Genomic DNA, 26,626 nt, shown 5'->3' on the forward strand with positions numbered 1-26,626 from the left:
AAATAAATAAAAAATGCTGCAAATATTTCCTCCACATCATTCATTCCATTTTACTCCTTCCATAAGAAATGTATCATCATGGAGATAATTTTTCACCCTTCTAATTAAGAACACCGAAGAAACTATCAATCATTAGCAGTCCACAAATCATTATATAACTACTTGAGACCGACCATGTTCTTCAGATCTCGACATTCGGCAGATTTTTCAACTCACCCGGTATTGTGTTTAAGTTTCAAAGTTCCCAAACGAAAACTATCGGTTTGGCGTACCTAACCGGTTTTCTTTGTCATTGACAGCTCTCCCGTAAGAGACAAGACTGCCACGAGATTAGCGTGCCACGATTAACAGAAGGAAGAAAACCCACGTAGTTGACACAACTAATCTACTATACCTACGACACTCCAAAGTACTCATGCACGGAACGAACTTAATAAAAAACCGTACAATCCTCATCTACTGTAGTTCAAATGGCAGTTGGAACTTCTCTCGTATGCCCCCTTCCTTCTTCTTCGCTTTCCCCTCCTCTGTTTGCTCGATTGTCTCGGTAGATAGATTTGGCGATCGACGACCTGGATTCGTTTTGGACAGGATACATCATTGACATAGACATAGCCCAATCTTGAGGCCAGATGATTCCTTTATGAATTCAATATCGTCGGCTTGTAGTTACAAAAATAAGAACCAACCATATTATGCTCCCAAGTCGCTCCAAATTTATTACGATTGATGGATATGGATGACGACGACGTAAAACAATTCATTTTAATTCTCTTTTATAAAGAACTTTATATTTACAAATTGCAAGCTCTCAGAGTACTGCTTGCCACAGATGGGTACATTTCTATATCAAAAACGTTCAAAAATCAAAAGTCCTATTTTCTTAAGTATTTGAAATTTTTACAAATTCACACCCTATGTTATATATATTTTATAATTCGCACCCCTCTTTGAGTATTTTATAATTCGACTATTTCATTATTTCTATAATTCTTATTTAGCACCATGACATTATTTTAACTAACTAATATCACCAAATTACTAATATACCCTCGCTATTTCGTCTTATTTTTTATATCTCTCCATCAACTTTCCTATCTACCTCCACTATCGTTGTCACGACAGCTACCTTTCCTCATATTCCTCCTCATCCTCCTCCTCATTTTCCTACTTTTCTTCTTCTTTTTTTTTTTGAAAAGAGAAAAAGAGGATAAAAAAAACACGTGTAATTTAAGTATTTATAAATTTTTTTATATATTATTACGAAGTATTTTTTTTTCTAGTACCATCTGTGTTTATAAATAAGAATTATAAAAGAAAATAAGGGATCGGATTACATATCGTCATCCAGGGATTGTGAATCACAAAATAACTAAAATGCACAAAATGATATACAAAAATTCTTAAATATTTTTATATCTTCCATCACTTATTTATTATATCTAATAATTTTCATTTACTTCCTTTTTTTAATCCATTTCTTTTTTTCTTCGTACGACTCGGTTGGTTGCACATTATGTTAGATTTACACGGAAAACTTATTTTAATTTGTGGTATCTAATAAAAATTCTCTCATATATATATATATATATATATATTTTAATCTCGTCCAAAGAAAGCTTGAATTGGGCCTGTTGCAACGTTTAGGCCCAAAGAGAACTTTCATCAGAATTACCTCCATACCCCTGTCATTAGCTAGATATCGGCGACGACTCACTGAAAGTGCCGGATTTTTTATTTTTCGGTTGCATCGGAAGCCCGAAAAAAAAGAAAAATAGCAACCGAAACCCCACTCGAACGACCACTCTCTAGTCTCTCCTCTTCTCTTCCCCGCCGCAACCAGCGAAAGAAGTGGAATAGAGGTGAAGAGAAGAGGAGAGATTAAACCTCCCAAATCGGATCGGGTCCCTCTCCGGTGATCTCATCCCCTCTCCCGACCACTCTTCTTCCCTTCTCGCGCTTCGTGTTTCTACAAGGGTTTTGCTAGGGTTTTCATTTTATGGCGTCGGAGGATGTCGTCGGGAAGAGCACGGGGGAGTCGGCGGTGACGACGATAGTTAACTTGGCGGAGGAGGCGAAGCTCGCGAGGGAGGGGGTTGGAGCCCCCGGCCACGCTATCCTTAGCGTCTGCAAGTCACTCGTTGCCGGAGGAATCGCTGGTGGAATGTGAGTTCTTGATATCATTTTGAAATAACTTTTTGTTTTTGTTTACGTGGTTTCTTCGTTCGTATCCACTTCTTGATGCTGGCCAGCGGAATTGGTAGTGCATTGTTTAGAGAAATGTAGGTGCTATGATCATAAACTACTTGGATCATTGCTTTCCCTGGTGCTTGTTTTGGTGTCTTTATTGAGTATGGCTACAATAACCACAGGGAAGGAGTAACGCGTTTCGATTTGATATTGTATTTTGATGTCATGTGCCATCCAAGTCAAATCTCTAATCTTTCACATTATGGAGATGACCCTAAGGTAAGCTCGAATTAGCGGTGAACTGAACTTGATATATACGATATCATAGAGACGCTAGGGCTTTGTAAAAATGGTTGAGCTAAACTTAGTATTAGCTACTGAGCTATTTAAGTGACAAATGGGACTTCATAAAACCAAGATGCTAGTGAAAAGTTTAACTGAAGTTAAATTGCCTTTTTGTAGCTTTTAAAAGTTAAGGCAAACCAAGAGGTGAGGTATCAAGATTGATCATGAGAATGAGTGGTTTGTGGAGTGCTCAGCTTGGTTCAAGGTGTTTGCTGAGTCAGACCACGAGTTTGTGAGGTTGATCTTGATCTTGGCTTTAGTTTATTTGTTCCACGTATATGTTGAGACTGTTTGATTTAGCTAGTTTACAACTATCTAGATAGTTTACAAGACCTACCTTAGAATTATATACGTACAACCAAGAAGCAACTATCTGAGATAACAATGGACATGGAGGATTTTGTATTAAAGTAGGTGATAACTTTTGATTATTTAACTATTTATGTCTATGTATGTACATCTTAGCAAAAGGCATATTTCTTTTTATCTTTTTTCACATTTCTATATTGGATGTTTTTTAATCTAGCAGGAGCTTATATATATGTCTGTTATTGTTTTGACGATTTTGAGCATTTTTTCAATTATGTCATGCTATTGTCTTTTTTATGCAGATCGCGTACTGCTGTTGCTCCACTTGAAAGGTTAAAAATCTTGCTCCAGGTAAAATTCCTTTTTCACAAACTTGCTTCTTGAGATTTTGACTGTTTTGACTGTTCCATTGGGTGGTGACCTTCCCCCATCTCTCTTGGCTTTTAAAACTGTCAGTAATTTTTATTTTGGCAAGTATTTCATCATCACATGCATAGCTTAATAAAGCTGGTTTTAAGCTTGAGTTAGGTGAGTCCTTAGTTTAATGATGTTAAATTTATTGGGTTACCATGCACTTTAATGCATTTTACATGCTATTTCATTGGATGATTCCTTGCTTGCTCATCCTCAATGTGGAAGTTCTGGCAACTGATTTGGCATGGCCTATGTCTTGCTACTGTTATGTTCTTAACAGAATTCACACATATTCTTGTCTTCCATATGATGGCTCATAACTGAAAATGTTTGTATGCTTGTAACTATGGTAATTTCCAGCTTGTCTCTGTGAAACTTATGCTGCAGGTTCAGAATCCTCACAATATCAAGTATAATGGAACAATCCAAGGTCTTAAGTATATATGGAGAACTGAGGGACTTCGTGGTCTTTTCAAAGGCAATGGAACTAACTGCGCAAGAATTGTCCCTAATTCTGCAGTCAAGTTCTTTAGCTATGAGCAGGCATCCAGGTAGGTTATAGTTTTACAAGAGCACATTTAGGAAGTTTCGTTAGTAGTACATATATTCTATATTTAAAAGGTTTTTCTGGTGGTCATATCCCCATGATATTGTAATGCCCTCCTTCAGAAGCATGAGATACTTGCAGAGTAAAGGAATGTGCAGTGATACACTTAAGATGTGTTTGTATCAAATTTCTTGGACTAACAAATGATTATCATTAAGAAAGTCCAGAATGTTGCTATTCTTTTTCTTCTTTCTTTTAAGCTTTACATGACCAACCACCTAAGAACATTTCCATTTTTAACAGTGGAATTTTGTGGCTCTACCGGCAGCAATCTGGCAACGGTATGACCTGTTTTGCCAGCTTTTGCTTTCTTATCATCCTAATGACATTTTTTGCGCTAATATAAATAGCTAGAGACTTATAGAATTCTTACATTTCTCTTACTTACAATTAAAATTTTTGGCCTTTGGTTTTTACGCACTTTCCATGTTGTTGAATGGAGCTGTTGAACATTATGAAACAGAATATTTAGAATCCATTTCATTTGTATTTTGCGCTGTTACCTTATTAAGGAAATGCCTTTTCCGTCTTTCTTCCTAATTTCTTGCAGAAAATGCTCAACTCAGTCCAGTATTGCGCCTAGGGGCTGGAGCATGTGCTGGAATCATAGCTATGTCTGCTACTTATCCCATGGACATGGTTCGAGGAAGGATCACTGTTCAGGTTCTTTTTTTTTGTTTTCCTTGATGAGATCCATTACAGCCCAGCCTAGTATGGGGGCCCCAGAGCTTGTGTAGACCTTTTTCTTTTCAAATTTCATTTTCCTTAAGTCAGCATTTTTGTTTATCCTTCTCTGCAGACTGAGAAATCCCCTTATCAGTATAGAGGAATGTTTCATGCATTAGGCACAGTATATCGTGAAGAAGGCTTTCGTGCTTTATACAAAGGCTGGCTTCCATCTGTTATAGGAGTGGTGAGTTTGCTTTCCGCAGTATGCAGGGTAACTGTAAATATAATTGATACAATGTTGATTTCAAATTCTGCACCCTAATATTGTGTCCCATACACCTCTACTCATTCAAAGTATCTGAGCCATCATTTTTTTTTCCTCCATTTTGTGTTGTTAATTTGGCTATAATCAGTATAAGTTTAAATAGACCAGAAGTTATAGAGTTTTGGCCAGATCGCCAAAAAAGTTAGTAGGATCACATTCATACCTGATCTTCTTGGAAAGAAATCCAAAACTGATTACAAAACATACACCATGATAGATAGATATATAGCTTAATATTGATGAAGTTCTTTAAAAATTGGACATTCTATTCTCCTTATAATGGAGATTATGATTTAGAGATGCTTGATGTAAGTTTTAGCATTTTTACTTGTGAGAAAGCACCATTGATCCTTTAGAGTTGTTCGATATGCAAATCAAAACCACTTGTTCTCCCACTCCTTATATTTTATAACTTGTATTTATTTGTATACTTGCAGATTCCATATGTTGGCCTCAACTTTGCTGTCTATGAATCTTTAAAAGACTGGTTAATCAAAACTAGGCCATTTGGCCTTGTTCAAGACTCAGAATTGAGTGTGGTAACCAGGCTTGCTTGCGGTGCTGCTGCTGGTACTATTGGGCAGACTGTCGCATACCCTCTCGATGTCATTCGAAGACGAATGCAGATGGTGGGTTGGAAGGATGCTGCTTCAATTATTACTGCAGAAGGAAGAAGCAAAGAGCCCCTGGAGTACACCGGGATGGTTGATGCATTTAGGAAAACAGTGCGTCATGAAGGCTTTGGAGCATTATACAAGGGTCTTGTTCCCAATTCAGTGAAGGTATTCTACTATCACACAGTTCAAAATCGTTAGGAGCCATCCATTAGAATATGGGACGCCGTAATCTTTTTCGATTTGCCTTATGCGTAATTGTTGCTTTATTGCTATTTCAGGTGGTGCCATCTATTGCAATAGCTTTTGTAACTTATGAAGTTGTGAAGGATGTCCTCGGAGTAGAAATGAGAATATCGGATTGAAGTGAGGGTGATGAGAGTTTGACCGCTATTTGTTTAGGATGTTTGACTTCCTAATTTTGTAGATGGGCTAATAGAAGGATGAGATAGGAATTTGTTCAGTATAAACCTCCCAACCCGTGCTGATATTGCCAATATATTATTTGCAGCTGGACGTCTTAAGTTCCACCTCGGCATGTGGAGGAATAAATTTGCTGCAAGGCAGGGAGGATCATTTATGTTATTTATGCAGCTTGTGTGAAATCTTTCTAGTTATATTTGAGATTGCGCTGTGGAAGAATTTGCAATTTCGAATTTTATTTTCTCCTGACCAGGAAAAACTGCACAATGTAGCTGTTTTCTGTTTCAAGATAATTATACCATGTCTAATGTAGATCAGTAGATGAACATCTTGTTCTATTCTCATGTATGCCGTTATGAACAAGTATATTGACAAAAGGATGCTCCCGCTCCCTTATCTGAACAAGATGAAACAGCAGTACAGCACACCCATCAATCATAGTTATCACCTTTTATTTTCCCGCTGTGGCGAACTGTGCTGAAAAGGGAAGGGAGAGTCTTACCTCAACCTTCCATCTGTTTATCACACTGATCATTCAAAGAAATAAAGCAAAATACATTTCTTTTCTTCAGTCAAGAAATGAACCTGGTACAAGAAAGTACGTAATTTCCAAAGACCAGGTCTACTATTATTTAACCTTGAAATAGAGATTCTCAAAATGAATTGATGCTTTGTGTTTTCAATAATTTCTCATCCACAATTTGTACATTGAGATAGAGCACTGACAGCCACCATCCCATTCGCAAAATCAATGTGAAAGAACTGATAAGGAAACTAAAGAATTGATTTAGGAACTTCTACTTCTAATTGTCGGAGAAACGTGCCGAAGAAGGTTGCTGCAATTCTCACGGTGGTACTCGATCAATAGGCAAAGCTGCCTTATGGCCTCACGTTTCTCCTCATTCTTAGCCATCAATTCTTCTTCTTTCTCTTTCACCCTCTTCTCTAGCTCCTCAATCTTCTTCTCAGACTCAAAGACAGTCCTCATCAATTTCTCCAAGTCCCTTTCTTTCTCAGCCAACTTAGCTCCCCTGTAGCTGGCCTCATCCTTCAAACTCGAGATGGCCCCTTCTTTTTTTTCCAATCTGACTGCCAGTTCATGCTTCTCCTTCTTTAGTTCTTCCTTCTCATACAGTTGATTTTTCACCATCTCTTCCAGGATTTTGAGAATCCCAGTACATTCCACCAGTCGTCCTATGAAGTGGGTAGACTTCTGACTAAATATCGATTCTAGCTCACGGATTCGGTTACCTAAAGCTGAAGTCCCCAACTTGGCATCTTCTTTCATTTGCATGAGCTGGCCTTGCAAGGAACCCAACTCTCCATACAATTTCTGCATTTTTTCTTCAAGCTCCTGGGCTCTTGTCTGTGACACTTCAACTAGCTTTTCGTATTTTTCTTCTTTATCCCTACTTTCAGTCTCAGTGATTTTGACCTTCTGGTTTGACAGGCGGACCTGGACTTCAAGAGTTTGAACTTGACCATGCATCCTTGCAATCTCCTTCAGTGCATTCATCTTTTCATCTTCAGAAAGTACAAGATTTTCCTCAAGTTCCTTGCAGCTATTCTCTAACTTCATCATATCTTTATTTTGGTCTATGCTAAGATTCTCCAGAATTGCAAACTTATGTTTGAATTGCTTAAAGTTACTGAGAAATTCATTGAAGCTACCCCTGAGATCTGCCAATCGAGTTTCTTGATGAACAATTTTGCTTTTTATTTCCTCTTCTAGATTTTTCATCAAAACCAGGTTTCCTAAGCATCTGTCACTTATTATGTTCCTCTCTTCTTCTACTTTACTTTTCTGGATGGATAGCAGATCTAGCTCCTTCTGAAGATCATCTGCACAAATAGTCATAGCTTGAATTTTACTGTCTGACTCTCTCTGTATCTCTTCAAGTTTTTGCTGGAGAGTTAGTACTTCAACTCCCATCACTTCCAACCTTTTCTCCATGTCGGAATTCTTATTACGCAAGCCTGCATTAGTCTGTTGCAGCATGGAAACTTCCTCCCTTAGCTGCTCCAACTCACTCTCAAGTTTCTGCTCGTGAGCCAGTGCCAGTTGTAATTCTGTGGCTGCCGTATTGTTCCCTTCCCTCAGTACTGCAACTTCCTTGTTAAGATCAGTAATTTGACAATTTGCTACTTCCAGCTCAAATCTTGCATCATCAAGCTTGGTCTGCAACAGTGCCTCACCATTTCTTAGCTGCTCTATTTCAGCCTTGCAGTCATTAATCAACTTCTCGGCCTCCTGTAGCTTGACCTTATTCAGCTGCAGGACTGAATTTTCATTTTTCAACTGTTCCAGCTCCTTTTCTAGTTCTTTTACACTAACATCTGCCTGCTCTAATTCACTCATAAACCTTGAATTTTCAGATATCAATCTATCCTTTTCTTCTGCCATAGCCCCAAGTTCTTTGTTCAATTCATTCATCTTGTTGATTTCGCTTTCCAATAGAGATATATCAACTATTAACCGCTCATTCTCTCCTTTGAGGCCATCTCTTTCTAACTCCACCTGTTGGACTTTGCTTGCAAGTAGAATGTTTTCCTCTGTCAAGGACTTATTTTCCCCCCGTGTTGCTTCAATTATCTGTTTTAGGTTGGATACTTCTGCATCTCTAGATTCTACAGTCAGATTCAGATCAACACAGTTAGCCAGCAACCTGGAGCACTCATTCTTCCTCGTCTGTATTTCGGCAGACAACATTTTTACCTCATCCTCTGCCATCTGGGCCTTCTCTAACTGGGAAGCGACTTCATCTTCTTTAGCTTTTACCAGCTCATATAGATCATTGTTGCTATTCAATAATTCTGAATTTTCATCTTTCAGCAGTGCAGAGTCAGTGGTCAAGTTATTTATGGTGCTCTCAGCCTCTTTTATCTTGCTTGATAATCTCAGAATCTCTGATTGCAAGCTTTTTAGTTCATTGAAGCTACCCCTAAGATTTGCCAGTCGAGTTTCTTGATAAACAATTTTGCTTTTTAGTTCCTCTTCTAGGTTTTTCATCAAAACCAGGTTTACTAAGCATCTGTCACTTATTATGTTCACCTCTTCTTCTACTTTACTTTTCTGGATGGATAGCAGATCTAGCTCCTTCTGAAGATCATCTGCACAAATAGTCATAACTTGAATTTTACTGTCTGACTCTCTCTGTACCTCTTCAAGTTTTTGCTGGAGAGTTAGTACTTCAACTCCCATCACTTCCGACCTTTTCTCCATGTCGGAATTCTTATTACGCAAGCCTGCATTAGTCTGTTGCAGCATGGAAACTTCCTCCCTTAGCTGCTCCAACTCACTCTCAAGTTTCTGCTCGTGAGCCAGTGCCAGCTGTAATTCTGTGGCTGCCGTATTGTTCCCTTCCCTCAGTACTGCAACTTCCTTGTTAAGATCAGTAATTTGACAATTTGCTACTTCCAGCTCAAATCTTGCATCATCAAGCTTGGTCTGCGACAGTGCCTTACCATTTCTTAGCTGCTCTATTTCAGCCTTGCAGTCATTAATCAACTTCTCAGCCTCCTGTAGCTTGACCTTATTCAGCTGCAGGACTGAATTTTCATTTTTCAACTGTTCCAGCTCCTTTTCTAGTTCCTTTACACTAACATCTGCCTGCTCTAATTCACTCATAAACCTTGAATTTTCAGATATCAATCTATCCTTTTCTTCTGCCATAGCTCCAAGTTCTTTGTTCAATTCATTCATCTGGTAGTTGACTGCTTTGAGTTCAACATCCAGATTGTTGATTTTGCTTTCCAATAGAGATATATCAACCATTAACCGCTCATTCTCACCTTTGAGGCCATCTCTTTCTAACTCCACCTGTTGGACTTTGCTTGCAAGCTGAAGGTTTTCCTCTGTCAAGGACTTATTTTCCCCCCGTGTTGCTTCAATTATCTGTTTTAGGTTGGATACTTCTGCATCTCTAGATTCTAGAGTCAGATTTAGATCAACACAGTTAGCCAGCAACCTGGAGCACTCATTCTTCCTCGTCTGTATTTCGGCAGACAACATTTCTACCTCATCCTTTGCCATCTGGGCCTTCTCCAACTGGGAAGCCAATGCATGAACTTCATCTTCTTTAGCTTTTACCTGCTCATTCAGATCATTGTTGCTATTCAGTAATTCTGATTTTTCATGCTTCAGCAGTTCAGAGTCAGCAGTCAAGTTATTTATGGTGTTCCCAGCCTCTTTTATGTTGCTTGATAATCTGAGAATCTCTGATTGCAAGCTTCTGTTCTCCTCCTCTATGGTCGTCAACCTCTGGGTTAGGTCATCTCCTTTTGCATCAGCAGCTTTAAGCAAACGTTCCAAATTTTCAACCTCAGATAACAGAAGTGCAGTCTTCGAAGATGATGACTCAGTTGCCAATTTTAAAGCTTCCTTCTCCTTAATTGTATCATTTAATTTCTGTTTCATACTAGCCACTATTACATCTCTTTCTTCAACTTCTTCCTTCAAATTCGTGTTTTCTAACTTCAATCTCAACATCTCATCAGACATGTGATCTTTCAGTAAGGAAAGTTCTTTTACACATTTTTCTGCCTGACTTAACTTGTCAGAAGTTTCTCTGTTTTCTAACCTGAGAGCTTCATTTTCTTCATTAAAAATTGCAATCCTTTCCTTCATGTCAGTTTCTTCCTTCAGGAGATCCTCCGCTTTTTGCTTAAGAACCCCGTTCTCAGACTGTAAGGCCTCAATACTGCCTCCCATCATTAGAAGTTTGTTCTCCAAAGTTCCAATAACTGAATCCCTTTCTCTCAATTTGGCTGCAAGATTTTCAAGTTCAGCAAGCTTTGAACAAGTAGATTCGATTTCACACTGGAGTTGGTGGTTTTTCCTTTCTGCACACTCAACCTGCTCCTGCAGATTTTGGTAATCTTGCAAAGGAATTACCTGCGCTTTGTCTTCTTTAACCTTCCTTGATTTCTTCTTATTATCTGAATCTGAATCCGATGAGCCTGAACTTGATGAGTCAGAAGGGCCCCCCTCATCTCCTCTATGAAGCTTCTCAATCAACTGATAATAGTGTTCGTGGAGCTCTTGGTAGCTCTTGTGAAAATCCATTACAAGGAAAGTTAGTTCAGACTTATCAAATGGATTCACTGAGTTATCCATGTTGCTCTCCTCTCCTATTATCTTCAGTATTTTTTGCACATTTTGTTCGATATCTGCAAGGAAAATAGGATGACCATGGGGAAGAGGCAAGATGAAAATGACACCTACAACCTCAGATGAGCTATTATGGCAAATGGTACTAGTATAAATGAAAAATGAAAAAGCACATTTAATATTGTGCACTTCTGGTGAGCAACAGTGAGAGAAGGTAGAGGATAGATATCATTCTGATTCATATTAACAAAATTGAGAAAAACTATTGATGGAAGCCTCTGGTCTCCTTTCAACAATCAAAAGATAATTTATGCAAGACAATTACCTTTCTTACTGTCCAGTACTTTTGAGTTATCAGGATGATGGATGTCGACCCCAATAATAGAAGATAACATTTTTCTGAATCTGTGTTTCTTTCTCATATTGAAGACCTTATTTTTGCTACTTCTGAAATTGTCCTTGAGAAAACTTAATCCATCAACTTGGCTGTGTTTGAGTTTCTAGGTCCAATGAATCAACAACACAAGAGTCTTCTGCATGATTGAAAGATCAAGCCTGATTTAAGTACATCCATAAAAAATCATGTTATGTAGAAATTTCTAATAAGTCACTGTAATGAATTAGCTACTTTTTCTATTAACTCAGTTATGCTTGAATAACAAGATTAGATGCACCTGAACTGAGAACCATTTAAAAGTTTGAGACAGCTTCAAATCAAATTTCACTACAAAGATAGTTAATCACTTAATCCATTCATACTAAATATAACCTATGTCAAGAAGAAAGATACTCAAGGACATCAGAAACCAAGGTTCAAAGTTTTGGTTTTGGTATGACACATTTCGATCAGTTCCGGCCGTTTCAATTCTAGTTTTGCTGTTGTGTCGATTTCAGACATTTTTAATGAGCAAAGTTCACAAAATTATAAAAGAATATCAGAAATTTAGAAAATATGAGAAAATTAAGAACAGAAAATAAAATTATAAAGACCCAAAAAATTGTTGGTCATTGTCACTATGCAAAGTGAAACTACGAAATATATCAAATTCCTATCAAAACCAACTTGAAACTTGTGTAAATACTTTTTTTTTTTGTCTTATTGCATTATACTAGATCTAATAGCACGTAAGCAATTGGGTTGCCCAAGTTGGATTTAAGTCAAATCCGTCCTGGAGTGCGAAACATACTTAAAACAAGTGTATCAGAGCTGTTTTGGTCAGATGCTGGTTTTGGGGGCAATTTTGAATCAGATGGGACCGAGATGCAAAACATGTCAAGTAAACATCAAACAAAGCTTCAAATTCTCTTTGAAACCATGTTTTGGCATCTAGTCAATTTGATTGGATATCAAAATATTGCCCATGGATCTTGTTTAAGAGACGAGTGCTACTAAATGAAAACAAATTTTCAAGACTATAAAGAATCATAGGACTTGGACTGGGATTTAGTGCAGGCCGATTCCGTCTGAGTTGGCCAGAGTGGCTGACTCACAGAGAGTTCACATTTGACGGCATACCAATATTGGAATTCTATGCAAAAAAGTCAGAGAGGTGTGGGAAGTCCAGCCTCAGCCCAACAAAGAAAATGGGCCAAAATTAAGCCCAAGAATGCCTTGCAAGCCTGACCATGTTGCAAGCTCACATGGAAACCTACGTGGATTAATCCTCAGTAAAACCATAAAAAGCCACCAAATTCTTCAATAAGATGTCAAGATTTAACAAGGAAGCTACAAGAAGCAACATCATGGATTAACTACTCCACATCAACCAACTCCAACATGCAAAGGTCAATTTTTTTTTAAAGAGAGAGAGAGAGAGAGAGAGAGAGAGAGAGAGAGAGAGAGAGAGAAATAATCAGATAAACGGATTAGGAATTCTCGCACGACTCTGTCCCCTTGGTCAATACGATCTCTCCCTCTAATCTCCGCTTGCACCCATCTCAACTCAAACAGTCAAAATTCCAGCCCACATCCACGTTAAGAAACATAAGAAAACGCATCCAAGATCACATACCGCTGACGCACAAACATAAGCAAACTACGCAAGAGCAAAAGTATTTCCGCTTAGATTCCTACCAGTTAATTTCGAAAGCAGAGTAATCTACTGATCTCAATCCCCTATTCGATAAATAAATAAACCAATAAATCATATAAAAGTTTAAGCAAGAACTGAAACGAATCAAGAAACAAAAACGTACCAAAAAGCAAATCTCCTCTCCTCTTTCTGCCGCTCCGAAAGATCTGAAACAAATCAAACGCCGGCGTCTGTTAATCCCGACCCGAACGAGAAAACGATCAGGAGATCGGAGAGCTATCGATGATAAGATCCAAGAAATTGAACCAAAAGTACAGAGAAATTAGTGAAAAATAAAGGGGGGAATTGGAAGGAGGAAACCTGAAGCGTTTCTTGAAACAGCTGGGAGTTTCTCAGTGGAGTGGAGAGAGAGATAGGCGAACTGGTGGCAGGGAGAGGGATTATATTTTTGGAACTTAGCGAATTATAACAGCCATCCGAGTGCTCATTATTTACGGTTCCGCCATTACAGGGCCGGCAGGCTAATCTCGTGCTTCGAGATCCCCTCACTCCCCGTGTGATTACCTCCCGTTCTCGCCGTACGGAACGTGCGCCTACGTGGTTGCTTGTCAAAGCTTCCCGCCACACTTGGGAAGGTTGACGAGCCGTCCGATTCGGTGGTCCGTGATCAGACGGTGTAGATTGGTGGAATCTCGTTGTCCTTACTTTGAGCTAAATTTCAGGAGACTGCGAGGCATCCACTGTGATCTCCAGCTCAGATGTCTGAGATACACGTGGAGTGTTGCTTAGCCATGTGATTAGTGGGCCCCCAAAAATTAATTAAAAAGATAAATATTGTTTTACGATAACTTTCTTTTCGCCATATCGAATGTTAAATTAGGAAGAAAATAATTATATATGAAAATAAAATGTAGCAGATCCCAGACAGGCAGGCTGCACATGAATTGATGCTAATGACAGCAACCAATGGAGTGTCGTTTATGGTCTTCCAAATAATAAACAACATTAATTAATATAAATTGATGGTATTAGAGCCAAAACCTAGGAGGGAATGAAATTAAAATATTTAGCTTGGAAGCTGATGTATAATCTTCTTGATGTTTGAATCAATCGATGTCTTCTAAGCTGCTTCACAGTGATGTCAATATAATTTTTTTGAGTCACTTTCAACTTGAATTTTAGTAAAATCATGCTCCTATGTTTTTTTTTTTTTGAATTAATCACACACTTAAGGTTCTAATCCCCACTGAATAGAATAGGACATAAATAACTGGGATAGGATATGCCCCTGCAAAAATACATCATCCAGATGAGTTTCTTGAAAGAAATCAATACCAAGCAAACTAGACTTATCATAATCCATATGAACTGTGTAAAAGTGCTAGAGGTGGTAGTCACCTAATCCGGTTAAGTTAGCGAGTTCGGTTCAGGTCAAGCTATGATAGAACAAACATAAATACGATCCATTTAATAATTGAATTAGATAAGTTTGGCTTATATACAACTTAGACATTTTGAAATAATAACTCATCTTAGCCTTTCAAAGATACCAAATATCATTAAAAAGAAGAGTAGGAATGAACGGATTATCTTGGTCTTCAGGAGCCGGTCATCAACATTCACAAGAAGCACTGGAAATATTGAATTGAATTCCCACCACCTACTCACATTAATCTCCACAACTTTGAAGCACAGAAGCAGCCAAAGAACAAGTAATTAATGGATTCCTCCTGAAGAGAACACACTGGACAGAGTGTGAAAGGGACAAGAGAAACATGATATAAATAATCAGCAGTAGGCAATCTCTTCCTAACAAGTCCATCCAATCTTCAACGCCTCAAAAAATGTTAGTCACTGGCTCAGGCCCAAAGAGTTTGGGCTGGGCCTAAGCCCACACCTCAGACATGACCATGAAACAGGCTAGGCCGCTACCGGACCACTAACAATATCATCTTCGAGCCCAATTAGGCATGTCAATGCCTTAGTGGGTTATTATTTTTTCTCTAATAACAAATTATTAATCCGTAGACAATATATAAGTTTGACAATTAAGTCAACTCTTCTAAATAACAAGTTTTAATGAATCTAAATATTTATAGACTAGTTTGAACCCAATTACTGAGCTACAAATGATAACTTATTTTAATTAAAAAGATGTGATTTATTAAATTTTATTTTGAGCAGCATGAGAGAAGTATCTTGTTGGATAAGGATCGACAAGTTATTAGTCTAATCTTTTCCAATTCAAAAGATTCAAAGTGTACGAACAAAATAAACAAAATCCACCTAGTTTTTAAATATATATTAATCCAATAATTACTCAATAACTTTTACTCTTATCCAGCCATATCTCACCAACTTCAGCTGCATTCTTATCGCAAGCAACATTTGGAGCTTTGCGGTCAGCCGATCCAACGTGAAACGCACGTGCTCCCTCCCTCCGATGCAGCCTCCCTTGTCGAGTTTTCACGTGCCGCTTGATATCCTTAGGTGGTCGATCACGTGAGCTCTCTCCCGCGTTGGTTTCGAGTTCCAAATCTTTCACCGCTTCTGCTTGGGGACCATATTTTTAAAAAAATATAAAATAATAAATATATTTTTCCTACGGATTAAAAGCTAAATGCATGACGTGTCAGATTGTCAACCAATACGACATGCACCGGAAGATGACGTCACCCTTACCCCCCCCCCACACACGTCTGCTGCACGTGCCGTTCCGTGCTGACTACAACCGTTTTGATGGCAGGGAGGGCGCAACGTGGCTGCGTCTCCACCACCGAAGCCTCGGCGCCGCTCCCCCTGCCTCGGATACCAAACACAAACAGCGACCCAATTGGAGGGCAGCGAGCGAGCGGGTCCCACCTGGGATCAAACACCCGCCCATCTATTTCCCTTGCATGTAGGCTGTAGCCAATCGTTCCGGTGCACCGCCGCGACGGATAAGATATTCGTCCAGCCCCGCGGAACACCGGGAATGTCGGATTAATTTATTCCCCTCTCCTGCCACAGCCTCACGATCAGGATCGTGCGGTGCGCCTTCACTTTGACTCGCTTAGAGAGTCTTGGTCAGCACGAGCCCACGTCAGCGGATTTATCTCGATTAGGTGGATAACTTATAACTTATTCTGTCCCTATTCGACGGGGCCGTTGTTTGGTGCTCGTCTTCACCGGAATATAGCACACAATTTCCACGCTTTTTAAATAAAACAAGTCTCCTTTCTTCTTTTTTTACCTTCTTTAGTATCCAACTTTGAAGTGGAATATTTATAATGGGGAAATCGGCGAGACGCGAGTATAAGATGTTTCCCTCTCGATATTTCCATTAGCCGACTTGAAAGGATTAATTGGTTTTGCTCTCTCTGGGACTCAGTCGGTAGCTTCTTTTTCGAGGTAAACCTCGGTTGTATTCTAATTTTGGAAATGTTAGGGTTATTGAAGTTTGATTTGGGGTTGGTGGTCCGGACACGGGAGCTGGAGAGATTGTGCCGATTGTTCGTGAAGAAATCTACATACTTGCTCGAGTTTAGAGCTCTTTCTCTAGGGTTCTCTTTTGTTTCACGTCTTTGATTTTGATTTGCTCGGTATTTGTTATTTTTGTGTTCTTTTCTTAGATACGTGCTTGGCGACTATTTTGTTTGGTAGCATTCGATTAGAATATTGTTTAACTCTCGGATCGGAAAAGCAATACTCTGATAGGGATATCGTACTGTAGATTTCTGAGATTTTTTTTTTCTTTGGAAGGAAATTTTGAATGGGATCGATTTTGATTGAGTTGATGGTAAGCTAACGTGATGATTTTGCTTCCCTTTGTCGTGGTCTTGTTTCAGATTTTTGTACTTAATTCTGAGGACCTTGGTATAACGTAGATGCTTTATTCTTACTCTCTGTTTTGTGATTTCTGAACAGGATCTCGAAGAAGCTGTGTACTTGAGTTGCTGATTCATATTTAAAACTCGGTTCTTTTCGTATTGCCTTAAAACTTATCTGCTTCTAGGTAGATTGAACTCTTTAGTGTGGTAAGTATACTTCGATCTCATGGGAGGGGCAACGGAAGTGAATGAGAACATCGAGGGTTCGACAGAAGGTTTCCGCTTTAAAAGCAAAGAGAATGGTCAACCGCAGCTGCAATCGATCAGCTGCAGTGCATTAGAAACGCCTGCCCTTGTCTCCCGAGATGCTGATTGGCCTGAGCATTTCCCTTTACTTCAGTTGCCTGAGACGTTTCTGGAAATGGTTGATGGAAGGAGTGCAAATTACAGTAATTTTTCTCATTCTGGGTCTCAACCAGATTTTACCGACCCTAAGTCTTCGAGCATTCCTGGAATGATGGTGGAGGAGTTGACATTAAAAAACTACAGGATCCCCAGTTTGTCTATAGATGGTAACCCAGGTAGTGGAGAGAGACCTTTCGCTAGGAAAGGGCTATGGCATAATTTCATGAGACTGGCAGGGGGAATGAGGGATGCTCCACCACCTGGGGACATTAGTCATCAGGATGATGCAAGCAATGCCTTGCTTCCCCAGTTTGGGGCTCAAAGGCCTTTTTTGTGCATGACACCAGACAATAGTGCACAATCTGCAGAATTTGATAACCACGCGGCCAGCAATTCCAGTAGTAGATTTCCTGATAGGGTCCGGACTACGCTCCTAACCTCTGAGTTTCCTGAGATTTTAGTCAAGAGTACGTTGAAGGGTAAGGGTGTTGCTTATCGAGGGGCCCATGAAAAGGTGTTCAGAGATCAAGCTGTTGAAAAGCCTAATGCCAATGCAGAAGTAACTTCTACTTCATGGCATAGAACCAGTGCAAAAGCAGATGGCATCTCTCTCTTTGGTGGAGGCAATGGTGGTGTTGACTTGGATACCCATCACGACGAGATTAACCTGAGGGAACATCTTAAGGTTAGACACCAAAAAATAAGTAAGCCTGAGAGGCTGCATATATTTAAGCAGATCCTGGAGCTTGTGGACATCTGTCATTCCCATCGATTATTTTTGCAGCAGCTACGACCATCATATTTCCTAATCTCGCCTTCAAATAAAGTTAAATATATTGGTTCTTTTATCCCTCATGAGTCACCAGATCTAGTCAAGCAGGATAGTCAATACATGGAGGATCATTTGAATAGGAAACGGTACTTGGATGTAAACATATATAATGGTGCCCTTCCGAGACTAAAGCGTCGAAAAATTGGCGAGTACAGTGACGTTGGTACTTGGCATCACATATGTTCTCCTATGCGTGACTCCAAAAATGATCAAGGTGAAGAAAGTGGAGCTAGTGTTTCCAGATCTGCAAATTCTGTGTGTGACTTAAGGCAACTATTGAGACAGGGTGAACCATACAATAGAACTAGTATTTCTCACATTCCAAGTGTATATAATCATAGCAGGCAGAAACCCATGTTTGAAATGCATAAGGTGGAGGAAATGTGGTATACTAGTCCAGAGGAGCTACATGAAACTGTATGCCCTTTCGCGTCAAACATTTACAGTCTGGGAGTTCTTCTCTTTGAGGTATTCAGATGTCATTTGGCTCTGGCACCAAATTTTCAATTTGATTTGATATTTTATTTGCAAAGAACATATTTTTAAGATTAATCATCTAAATGCATTTGTATGTAGTTCTGGCATGTTGCCCGTGTAGTACATTGGTGCTACTGCTTCACTGATATGTTAATTGACATGCACTGAAGTAGCTTTGATACCTCTTGGACTTTTGACTTGTTCCGGCATGTGTGCACCGAAGTAGCTTTGATAACTTTGGACTTGTTCTGGCGTGTGTGCACCGATGATGCCTTTCGGACTTGTTCTGGCATGTGAGAAGATCATAATCATGGAACGTGGTGACTCATACTTCATAAGCATTATTGGTGCTTGATGGAAAAGATTTCTCAAGATTCTCTACTTTTCCACATGTTCTTCAAAACTTGAATGCTAATTTTTGAGTGTTATCTGCCTCTTTTACTCTAGTTGTCAGAAATCAAAGGTTGAATTAGAACAATATTAGGATGTAAGATTTTGCAGAGTTTTAAATTGCAGACAAAAATAGGTTGTGGCCTCTGTGAGTCATTTGATCATGGTCAGTGGTTATTTCTAGTGTGGGCTATGGCGGCATACTCTTTTGGATGACAAATGTGGATGTGCGATTAAATTTTGTTTGGTTTTGCTTAAACTTGATGGCTCATAGTTACACATAGGTCAATAAACACGAACTAACTAATTTATCTTTTAGATGTTATCTTATAGAGTATCCTAATTGTCCATCTATCGAATATATGTTGCAGCCCATCTCATCTAAAAACTTGTTGGATAATATCTGATTTGCTCCAGTTATGTACCCGATCATTTTCAGATGTAGACATGGATTTGCCCATCTGTTGGCTGCCCGGATTCTTATGGTTTTATGGGTGGTCCTACTGGATATGGATATGGGTTTAAAATACTATATAAATATGTACTCGGTCTAACTATATAACTTAATATAAGAAAATTAGAATAAAAGAATAAAATAAAGCATGTTTTTTATGTGAATCTATAGTCTGTTTTTCTTGAATATTGTGTTGTAAATTTAAGTAATTTGTACATTTCTCTTAGCTTTATAATTCAAATATGGATATCACTTTGTCTCTATCAATTCGTTTCACCCTAAAAAAAGAGGACAACTTATCTATTGTATCTTTCATCATCATTCAAGTCCTAGCGGTGCATGTAAATATGAGAAGTAACCTTCATGCTGTCAGACTGACACAATGCTGACTTCCGTTTCCACTTTCCAGCTCTTCTGTTATTTTGAATCATGGGAAGTGCATTCTGTAGCAATGTCTAATCTTCACTATCGGATTCTCCCACCAAATTTTCTTGCTGAAAATCCTAAGGAGGCTGGTTTCTGTCTTTGGTTGCTGCATCCAGAACCGTTTTCTCGGCCAAAGGCAAGGTTAGTGTTTTAGTACAATACATTGATGAAAATGGCTAAGATCTATGAATCTGGTTGAATTTTTCTCATTTGTTTAAATAAAATATATACAAGCATGGCTCCAACTTTAATTAACCTTTATGCCATGGTTTAAGTTCCTCTCCTTTTCTCTTTCACAGATTGTATTCGTCTTTTTTACTTTCGGGGGTGGGGTGGTGGCTGGGGGAGGTTGGGTTATTATAATTCATAAGCATGTAATTCAAGATCCACATTCATATTCGGCTGAAGTTATCATTGCATGAATTGGCTCATCATATTGACCTACTTAGCATGCTAGATTATAACTTTAAGGGAAAAGACAATCTTTTGACTTTAATATCTATGAGAGAAAGCAAAGGTGCAAACTTTATTCACTAAGTATGAAAGATTGAAGAGGGAGGGCTCTTGCCTTTATCAAGCAAGGCAGGAATGTCTTATTTATTGTGACAGCACTTAATTTTTGGACTTCATGCCACACAAAATAATAGTTACCGCAATGCGAGTTACTGTAGCCCAATAAAGGGGCTTCACTATTGAATTTGCATTCGAAATCACTTCTTATGGAAGTATATCTAGCTTATTTATATAAGATAACTAGAGTTCTTACTTTCTTTGGAGAATTTGGTGTCTTCATATACTAAAATGACTTCTACTTTCTTGAGCTTCTTCTACTTTGGTTTTTTCTCAAAAAAGTGGACCAAGAACTAAAGATTTCCCATAAATTTTCATTACATAACACAGGTGTAAGTTACAATGTTATTTTTGGTAAAAGTTTCACCTATGGATCTTCAGATCTGGAGAGGGTTATCTGGCTTTAAGATTAAAACTTGAGTAATGACACATTTTCAACTTGAACATAAGTAGATGAAGATTTATCTATTTTTTCTCCTTTACCAGAGAAATTGTCCTATGTGACTTCATAAGTGAAGATCGGGATCTGTCAATACTAGATCAACCGACAGTGTCAATTGATGAAGAGGATGCAGAAGCAGATATGTTATTGCATTTCCTCATATCTTTGAAAGAACAAAAGGAGAAGAAGATTGTCAAGTTAGTAGAAGATCTTGGATGTGTACAAACTGATATTGCAAAGGTCGAGAAAAGGACCTCATCAGGAGCTGAGTTTAATCTAGATGTCAGGGATCGACTAGCAAATTTTGCTCATATATCTGATATTTTCCCTCACAGACAGGTGGCAGGATCAGAGATAATACCAAGGTTGACCAAGGCAAGCATATACGAGGAGAGATTGTTGAGGAATATTGAACAACTTGAAAACACATACTTTTCCATGAGATCCAATGTTGAGACCTCTAAAGCTAACCCTGCACCACGTTCAGATTGCGATGTTTTGAAAATTCGTGACAGATGTCACCAGATTGAGAACAACGCTGATGTTGGGAAGGAATCAACCACCCATTTAGGAGCCTTTTTTGAGGGTTTATGCAAGTATGCTCGGTATAGTAAATTTGAAGCGCTTGGAAGTTTGAAGAATATAGAAATGCTTAACTCTGCAAATGTCATCTGTTCGTTGAGTTTTGACCGGGATGAAGAGTACTTTGCTGCTGCAGGGGTGTCAAAGAAAATTAAGATTTTTGAGTTCAATTCTCTCTTGGATGACGGTGTTGATATTCATTACCCATTGATTGAGATGCCAAGTAGATCCAAGATTAGCTGTGTCTGTTGGAACAACTATATCAAAAATTACTTGGCCTCAACAGACTATGAAGGAGTTGTTCAAGTAGGTGCTCTTATGCTATTATTGTTCCTTGGCATATCACTGGACAAGCTATTTTTCAAAGCTCAATAGATTTTCCTTACTATCTTTGATTTGTTTTGGGCCTTTCCTCATTGTTATAAGAATGTGTTACACCTTATTTTCAACTGAATTGCTTGATTTTTTTTAATTGTTATCGGAGATAAATTTATCTAATGAACTTTGATTTTTCATGCTGTGTATGATTCTCTTTTCCTTTAAATATTGTTTACATTTACCTTGTATTAGGTAAGTTCAATCTTTTAGTCATGTCATTTATCCCCTTAGTTTTGAATTTGGAACGTTACATGGAATCAGACTGATGCTTGGACTTGGATGAAATTTTTTGATACCCTCTACCATCCACCTCTTACTCTTTCACCCTCTCTTTCTACTATAACATTGGAGATCTTTTATAGAGAAATGTGGTGCTTTATGTATGGGTTTCCTTTTTCCAAGTTAATTGCCACCTTTTCGGTGGTAGTTCGTAAGTTGCATAAATAGTATACATGAATTTATAATCTGTTGAAGGTGTTAAAGATGTCAAGCCTGTTGATCCACTTCTTAATAATTGTGCACAATGGCTTGTGAAGGTTGCTAGGTGTTTAGTCTATGCTTAGGGGTGAAAACAAATTGGATAGTGCTCAATCCGCATTCGGATCCAAATTTTTTGTCTGGATTCGGATACTAATATTGGACGAATACCAAAATTTAAAATCATATTCTAACTAAATAAGATACGGATAATTTTCGGATAGAAAATCAAATTTTAAATGGATGCCGGTCAAATTTTAAACGAATTATGACATTTTATTTAAAGATAATTAACACAAAAATATTAAGAGTTTAAAATTTTTTTCTTGCATGTCAATTACATATAAAATTAGTAAAATCAATCTCTACAAATAATATAGACACATCATTAGTAACAATATCAATATTTACTATTTAAATAAACAAACTAAAAATTGTAAATTATTTAAAAATAGATATTTGATACCCGTATCCGTATCTAAAAAATTATATTCAACTTGTATCCAAATACGTATTCGATTTTTTCTCTTTCAAAAATTCTATCAATATCTGTATTTGTATCTATATCTAGATAGGGTAGAAATTTTTTATCTGAATCGAGTCGCGAATAGTGGGTCGGGTTGGAATTTATCTGACCCGTTTTCACCCCTATCTATATTGCTTTGCTTTGAAAATGTGTTGTTCACAGTTGCAGTCTTTGTTAATATCATTATGAACTGATAGGCTTCATCTTTTGATCATTTGCAATAACATATTTACCCAGTATATGCTGGCATCTTTCTTCTTTTTATGGGGAGTGTACCACTGCAAGTAATCATAAGAAAGGTCTGGATTCTTGAATAACATATTAGATGTTAGATAAACCTGCTTTGGAGTCCCAAATTGAACATATATCAGGGAACAAATCTTTGGGATGGACATTTTTTCAGCTGTTTATCTGTATTATTGTGTTGCTTTCACTGCTCATGCATGATGTACTTCTAATTCCACATCTTCAACTGCAACAAGCATGTGCTGATCCTAGTTTATTGATATTACTTACATAGTTACATTTATATAGGAAAGCATGGAGCTTTTGAGGCCTTTTTGTAGTGAACTTCCCTTGAGATTGCAATTATTGTTAAACTTTGGTAGATAAATATGTGATTTATTATATTAAATTCGATGTTTGTATTTGTTATTTGGCTACTTCAATATTTTATGACTTCTAATGAATAAGGCATTTCTACTTCGTTTCTATTTTGTAGGAGACTCAGATTTATCTTCATTTTGTCTTTTTAGGAATTTAAGATATCTTGCTCATCTTCTTTCCCTATTTAATCAGAGTTGTGCCACTTTTCCTTTTTGATGTCCTCATAACTGACAGAATTGTGTCTCCATCAAGTACTTTTTACTATGTTTTTCCTTGTAATTTGACAAACATTGTGGCATGCAGTTATGGGATGCAAGCACCGGTCAAGGATTCACACAATTCACAGCGCATAGGAAAAGAGCTTGGTCTGTCAACTTTTCACAAAAGGATCCAACTAAGCTGGTCAGTGGAAGTGATGACTGTTCTGTGAAAGTTTGGAGCATTAATGAGGCATGTTTTCTATATCCCTCATAAATGATTAGTAAACTTCCTTTTTTTTAAACACTAACAATGTTTGCCATAATTGTTCAAGTCAGTAATTTAGTGATCTCTGTGCCATTTTCAAAACCGTATTACTTCTGGCAGTTTTTTCCCCCAAAATCTGCTCTTGTTGTTTTGCTATTTTAGCACCCTGCCTCTTGACTAGATAAGGACAGTGTTTATCCATAGCTGGCACTTTGTTAACATAGATATTTAAAATGAGTTCATGGGCTGCCAAGGGGGGAAACAGCTATGTGAATTTACATTAGTCATTACTCACTAGGTTACTCGTTTTTTTCATTATCATACTTTGGTACTAATTATTGTTTATTTTGTTGGCAGAAAAATTGCATCGATACAATCGGGTGTGTGGCAAATGTATGTTGTGTTCAGTTCTCCTCATACTCCTCCCATATGTTAGCTTTTGGTTCTGCTGATTACAAGATATACTGCTATGATCTACGGAACACAAGGATTCCTTGGTGTACCCTTGGTGGACATGGGAAGGCTGTTAGCTATGTGAAATTCTTGGACTCTGAAACAATTGTTTCGGCATCAACTGACAACACCTTGAAGATATGGGATCTTAATAAAACTAATGCGAGTGGATTATCAACTGGAGCTTGCAGCCTGACATTAAGTGGACATACTAATGAGAAGGTCTGCAGCTTACTCTTTATTTTGGATTTTATTTTCTGTGCCTATAAAAGTCACACCTGACAATTGGTGGTATCTTCCTGCAGAATTTTGTAGGATTATCCATTTGTGATGGATATATAGCATGCGGGTCAGAAACAAACGAAGTAAGTATAGTAAGTTTTATTTTTATTTTTTAAATTTCTCCAAAGATCTTGCACTTCATTAGTTCCAGTTAGGTTTGAGATTAATCTAGCCTTGATTGGAGGAAAGAAAGCTGGTTTAAGAAGGTGTTTAGAGATCTCAAGGGATCCTCACTATTATGGATGTCTTGAGTAGGTACTTCAATAAAATATCCTGAGTAGGTAGTTCAAGGGAAAAAAGGCAATGAAGGATGGTTGTTACATTGTGCAATCAAAATCTGACTATTTAAAATCCTTAAATCATCCTCCTATCTAGATGTGTGAAACATCAGATACTACTATGGAGTCTGCTGGGATCCGGATCAATGAAACTTTAGATGCCTAATATGATTTGGTCTCAATCTGGATAGATACCTAACCAAGTAGTTGCGTATGGTCAATAGCAATATGGAATCTGGTCCAGACAGATAAAGTTCTAATGTATATCTTTGGTTTGTCTTTGTGAGCATTTCCTTTTTACTTTTTATCTCACAAATTGGGATCCCTTGTTGTATTCATTTCTAACATACTCATGCATCACTTGGTTAGGGCACACTTTAAAAGTGCATCAACTCCAAACTGTCATCTGAAAACTGAGCTCATATGACTATAAGATTTCGTTCTTCCTAATGAAATGGTTGCACAGTTGCATGTTCCCTCGCATTAACCAGATTGGTTATCTGTGATGACAAATTTGGACACCCTACTCAAAATGTTCTAATTTTTCTGCTTATCTGAACTGAAAGGCTCAGAAGATATGTTTGCTAAATGGAGATTTTGTCTTTCCCTGCAGGTATATGCTTTCCATAGAACTTTCCCCATGCCAATATGTTCTCACAAGTTTGGTTCCCTTGATCCAATTACCGGGCAAGAGACAAGTGGCAGTAACGCACAATTTGTATCCAGTGTTTGTTGGCGAGACAAGTCAAATATGGTAGTCGCTGCCAACTCTACCGGCAGCATAAAGGTACTGCAGCTGGTTTAAAGGAATTGATTGCTGTAATGAGGAAGCTGAAAGTACAAACCAGCAGAGCTAGTCCCTGAGCTGACATATCTGGAAGATTTAATTGCTTATTTTGCAGCTCCATGGATAGTGCATGATGATCATCCATCAGATGCAGCTCAGACATTTACATCCCAATGTTCCCAGATGACGAGGTGCAATATATTTTTGTCAATGTTTAAACAGGATACAGGCATCATTAATAGCTGATCTCAAGAGCATGTTTGTGAGCTATTGCCTGCAACTTCACCATGTTTGCTGCAAATTTTGTTGCCAAGCTGATGCCTTGGATATGGCGACAGCTGCTAAAAGAAACAGAGTCTGGATTGTAGGAACTGCACAACAATTATATTGCTGGCAAGATGAGTGTATATCAGGCATATACATATACATATATATATATATGTATTTATGTATGTATGTATGTATGTATGTATGTATGTATGTATGTATGTATGTATGTATGTATGTATGTATCAAGAGCAGTCAAGCACATGCAAGCATTGCCTGGAGTGCATGTACACAAGGTTTTTTTTTTTTCAGAAAAATGTACACAAATTTTGTAAAGGCCCTAGGTTTAACATGAGAGTGAAAGGTCATTCTTCATTGTGTTGACTTAGCTAAATACTGGAGCAAACAAAGAATGTAGATCAGTACTATGTTGACCATTCTTTAAAAGGATTAAAGTAGAAAAAAAAAAGAGACTGGATCACTTAAATCTGTTTGAAGCATGCTGTGGGAGTTGATGCAAAAATAATGCTTACTTGGTTAAAGGAGTTTATTTTATACGAGTGTTCAGTTTACTGGATACTATTAAGTTTTGACTCCTAAAAATTGTGATTGTTCTAGTAAAGGAAATTGTAATCTGAGTGCTAACAAAGGTCCTTATTTCATCACGTATCAATTTATTAA

General features: G+C 38.0%; 3 protein-coding genes across 7 annotated transcripts; 2 read left to right on the forward strand and 1 right to left on the reverse strand.

Annotated features, from left to right (window-relative positions):
* The first annotated feature begins 1,727 nt into the window (after positions 1–1,727).
* LOC140789904 (mitochondrial adenine nucleotide transporter ADNT1-like) lies at positions 1,728–6,216 on the forward strand. Its single transcript, XM_073139810.1, has 8 exons — positions 1,728–2,166; positions 3,147–3,195; positions 3,646–3,809; positions 4,109–4,146; positions 4,416–4,528; positions 4,665–4,778; positions 5,297–5,641; positions 5,755–6,216. Exons 1-8 carry the CDS (start codon positions 2,000–2,002, stop codon positions 5,836–5,838), a joined length of 1,074 nt encoding a protein of 357 aa, XP_072995911.1. The 5' UTR covers positions 1,728–1,999; the 3' UTR covers positions 5,839–6,216.
* A 283-nt stretch (positions 6,217–6,499) lies between these two features.
* On the reverse strand, positions 6,500–13,463 carry LOC140789902 (uncharacterized). 4 transcript variants are annotated; one of them, XM_073139806.1, is made up of 4 exons: positions 13,400–13,463; positions 13,203–13,245; positions 11,332–11,539; positions 6,500–11,065 (listed from the first exon to the last, which is right to left on the reverse strand). In XM_073139806.1, exons 3-4 carry the CDS (start codon positions 11,426–11,428, stop codon positions 6,684–6,686), a joined length of 4,479 nt encoding a protein of 1,492 aa, XP_072995907.1. In that variant the 5' UTR covers positions 11,429–11,539; positions 13,203–13,245; positions 13,400–13,463; the 3' UTR covers positions 6,500–6,683. The 4 variants fall into 4 exon arrangements, with proteins under 4 accessions (XP_072995907.1, XP_072995910.1, XP_072995909.1 ...); XM_073139809.1 differs by having other exon boundaries at positions 11,332–11,561; positions 13,400–13,448; XM_073139808.1 differs by having other exon boundaries at positions 13,203–13,269; positions 13,400–13,438.
* Positions 13,464–16,239: 2,776 nt separating this feature from the next.
* Positions 16,240–26,320, forward strand: LOC140789806 (protein SUPPRESSOR OF PHYA-105 1). Of its 2 annotated transcripts, XM_073139653.1 has the most exons (9): positions 16,240–16,429; positions 16,946–18,553; positions 19,816–19,973; positions 20,889–21,732; positions 23,717–23,863; positions 24,236–24,553; positions 24,637–24,696; positions 25,505–25,678; positions 25,794–26,320. In XM_073139653.1, exons 2-9 carry the CDS (start codon positions 17,075–17,077, stop codon positions 25,803–25,805), a joined length of 3,192 nt encoding a protein of 1,063 aa, XP_072995754.1. In that variant the 5' UTR covers positions 16,240–16,429; positions 16,946–17,074; the 3' UTR covers positions 25,806–26,320. The 2 variants fall into 2 exon arrangements, with proteins under 2 accessions (XP_072995754.1, XP_072995753.1); XM_073139652.1 differs by having other exon boundaries at positions 25,505–26,320.
* The last annotated feature ends 306 nt before the right edge of the window (positions 26,321–26,626 follow it).

Source organism: Typha latifolia, chromosome 5, assembly GCF_019914945.1.
Source record: "Typha latifolia isolate L0001 chromosome 5, TyphaL0001v2, whole genome shotgun sequence".
Classification (NCBI taxonomy): Eukaryota; Viridiplantae; Streptophyta; class Magnoliopsida; order Poales; family Typhaceae; genus Typha; species Typha latifolia.

Bases quoted from the DNA above. Each gene is read 5' to 3' on its own strand.
- LOC140789902 (XM_073139806.1), bottom strand. From the start codon at position 11,428: ATGAGAAAGAAACACAGATTCAGAAAAATGTTATCTTCTATTATTGGG. The intron at 11,066-11,331 runs GTAATTGTCTTG...TTTTCCTTGCAG, and splicing joins AGTACTGGACAGTAAGAAAG to ATATCGAACAAAATGTGCAA.
- LOC140789904 (XM_073139810.1), top strand. From the start codon at position 2,000: ATGGCGTCGGAGGATGTCGTCGGGAAGAGCACGGGGGAGTCGGCGGTG. The intron at 3,196-3,645 runs GTAAAATTCCTT...CTTATGCTGCAG, and splicing joins GGTTAAAAATCTTGCTCCAG to GTTCAGAATCCTCACAATAT. The intron at 4,779-5,296 runs GTGAGTTTGCTT...GTATACTTGCAG, and splicing joins TTCCATCTGTTATAGGAGTG to ATTCCATATGTTGGCCTCAA.
- LOC140789806 (XM_073139652.1), top strand. From the start codon at position 17,075: ATGGGAGGGGCAACGGAAGTGAATGAGAACATCGAGGGTTCGACAGAA. The intron at 18,554-19,815 runs GTATTCAGATGT...TCCACTTTCCAG, and splicing joins TGGGAGTTCTTCTCTTTGAG to CTCTTCTGTTATTTTGAATC. The intron at 24,554-24,636 runs GTCTGCAGCTTA...ATCTTCCTGCAG, and splicing joins GTGGACATACTAATGAGAAG to AATTTTGTAGGATTATCCAT.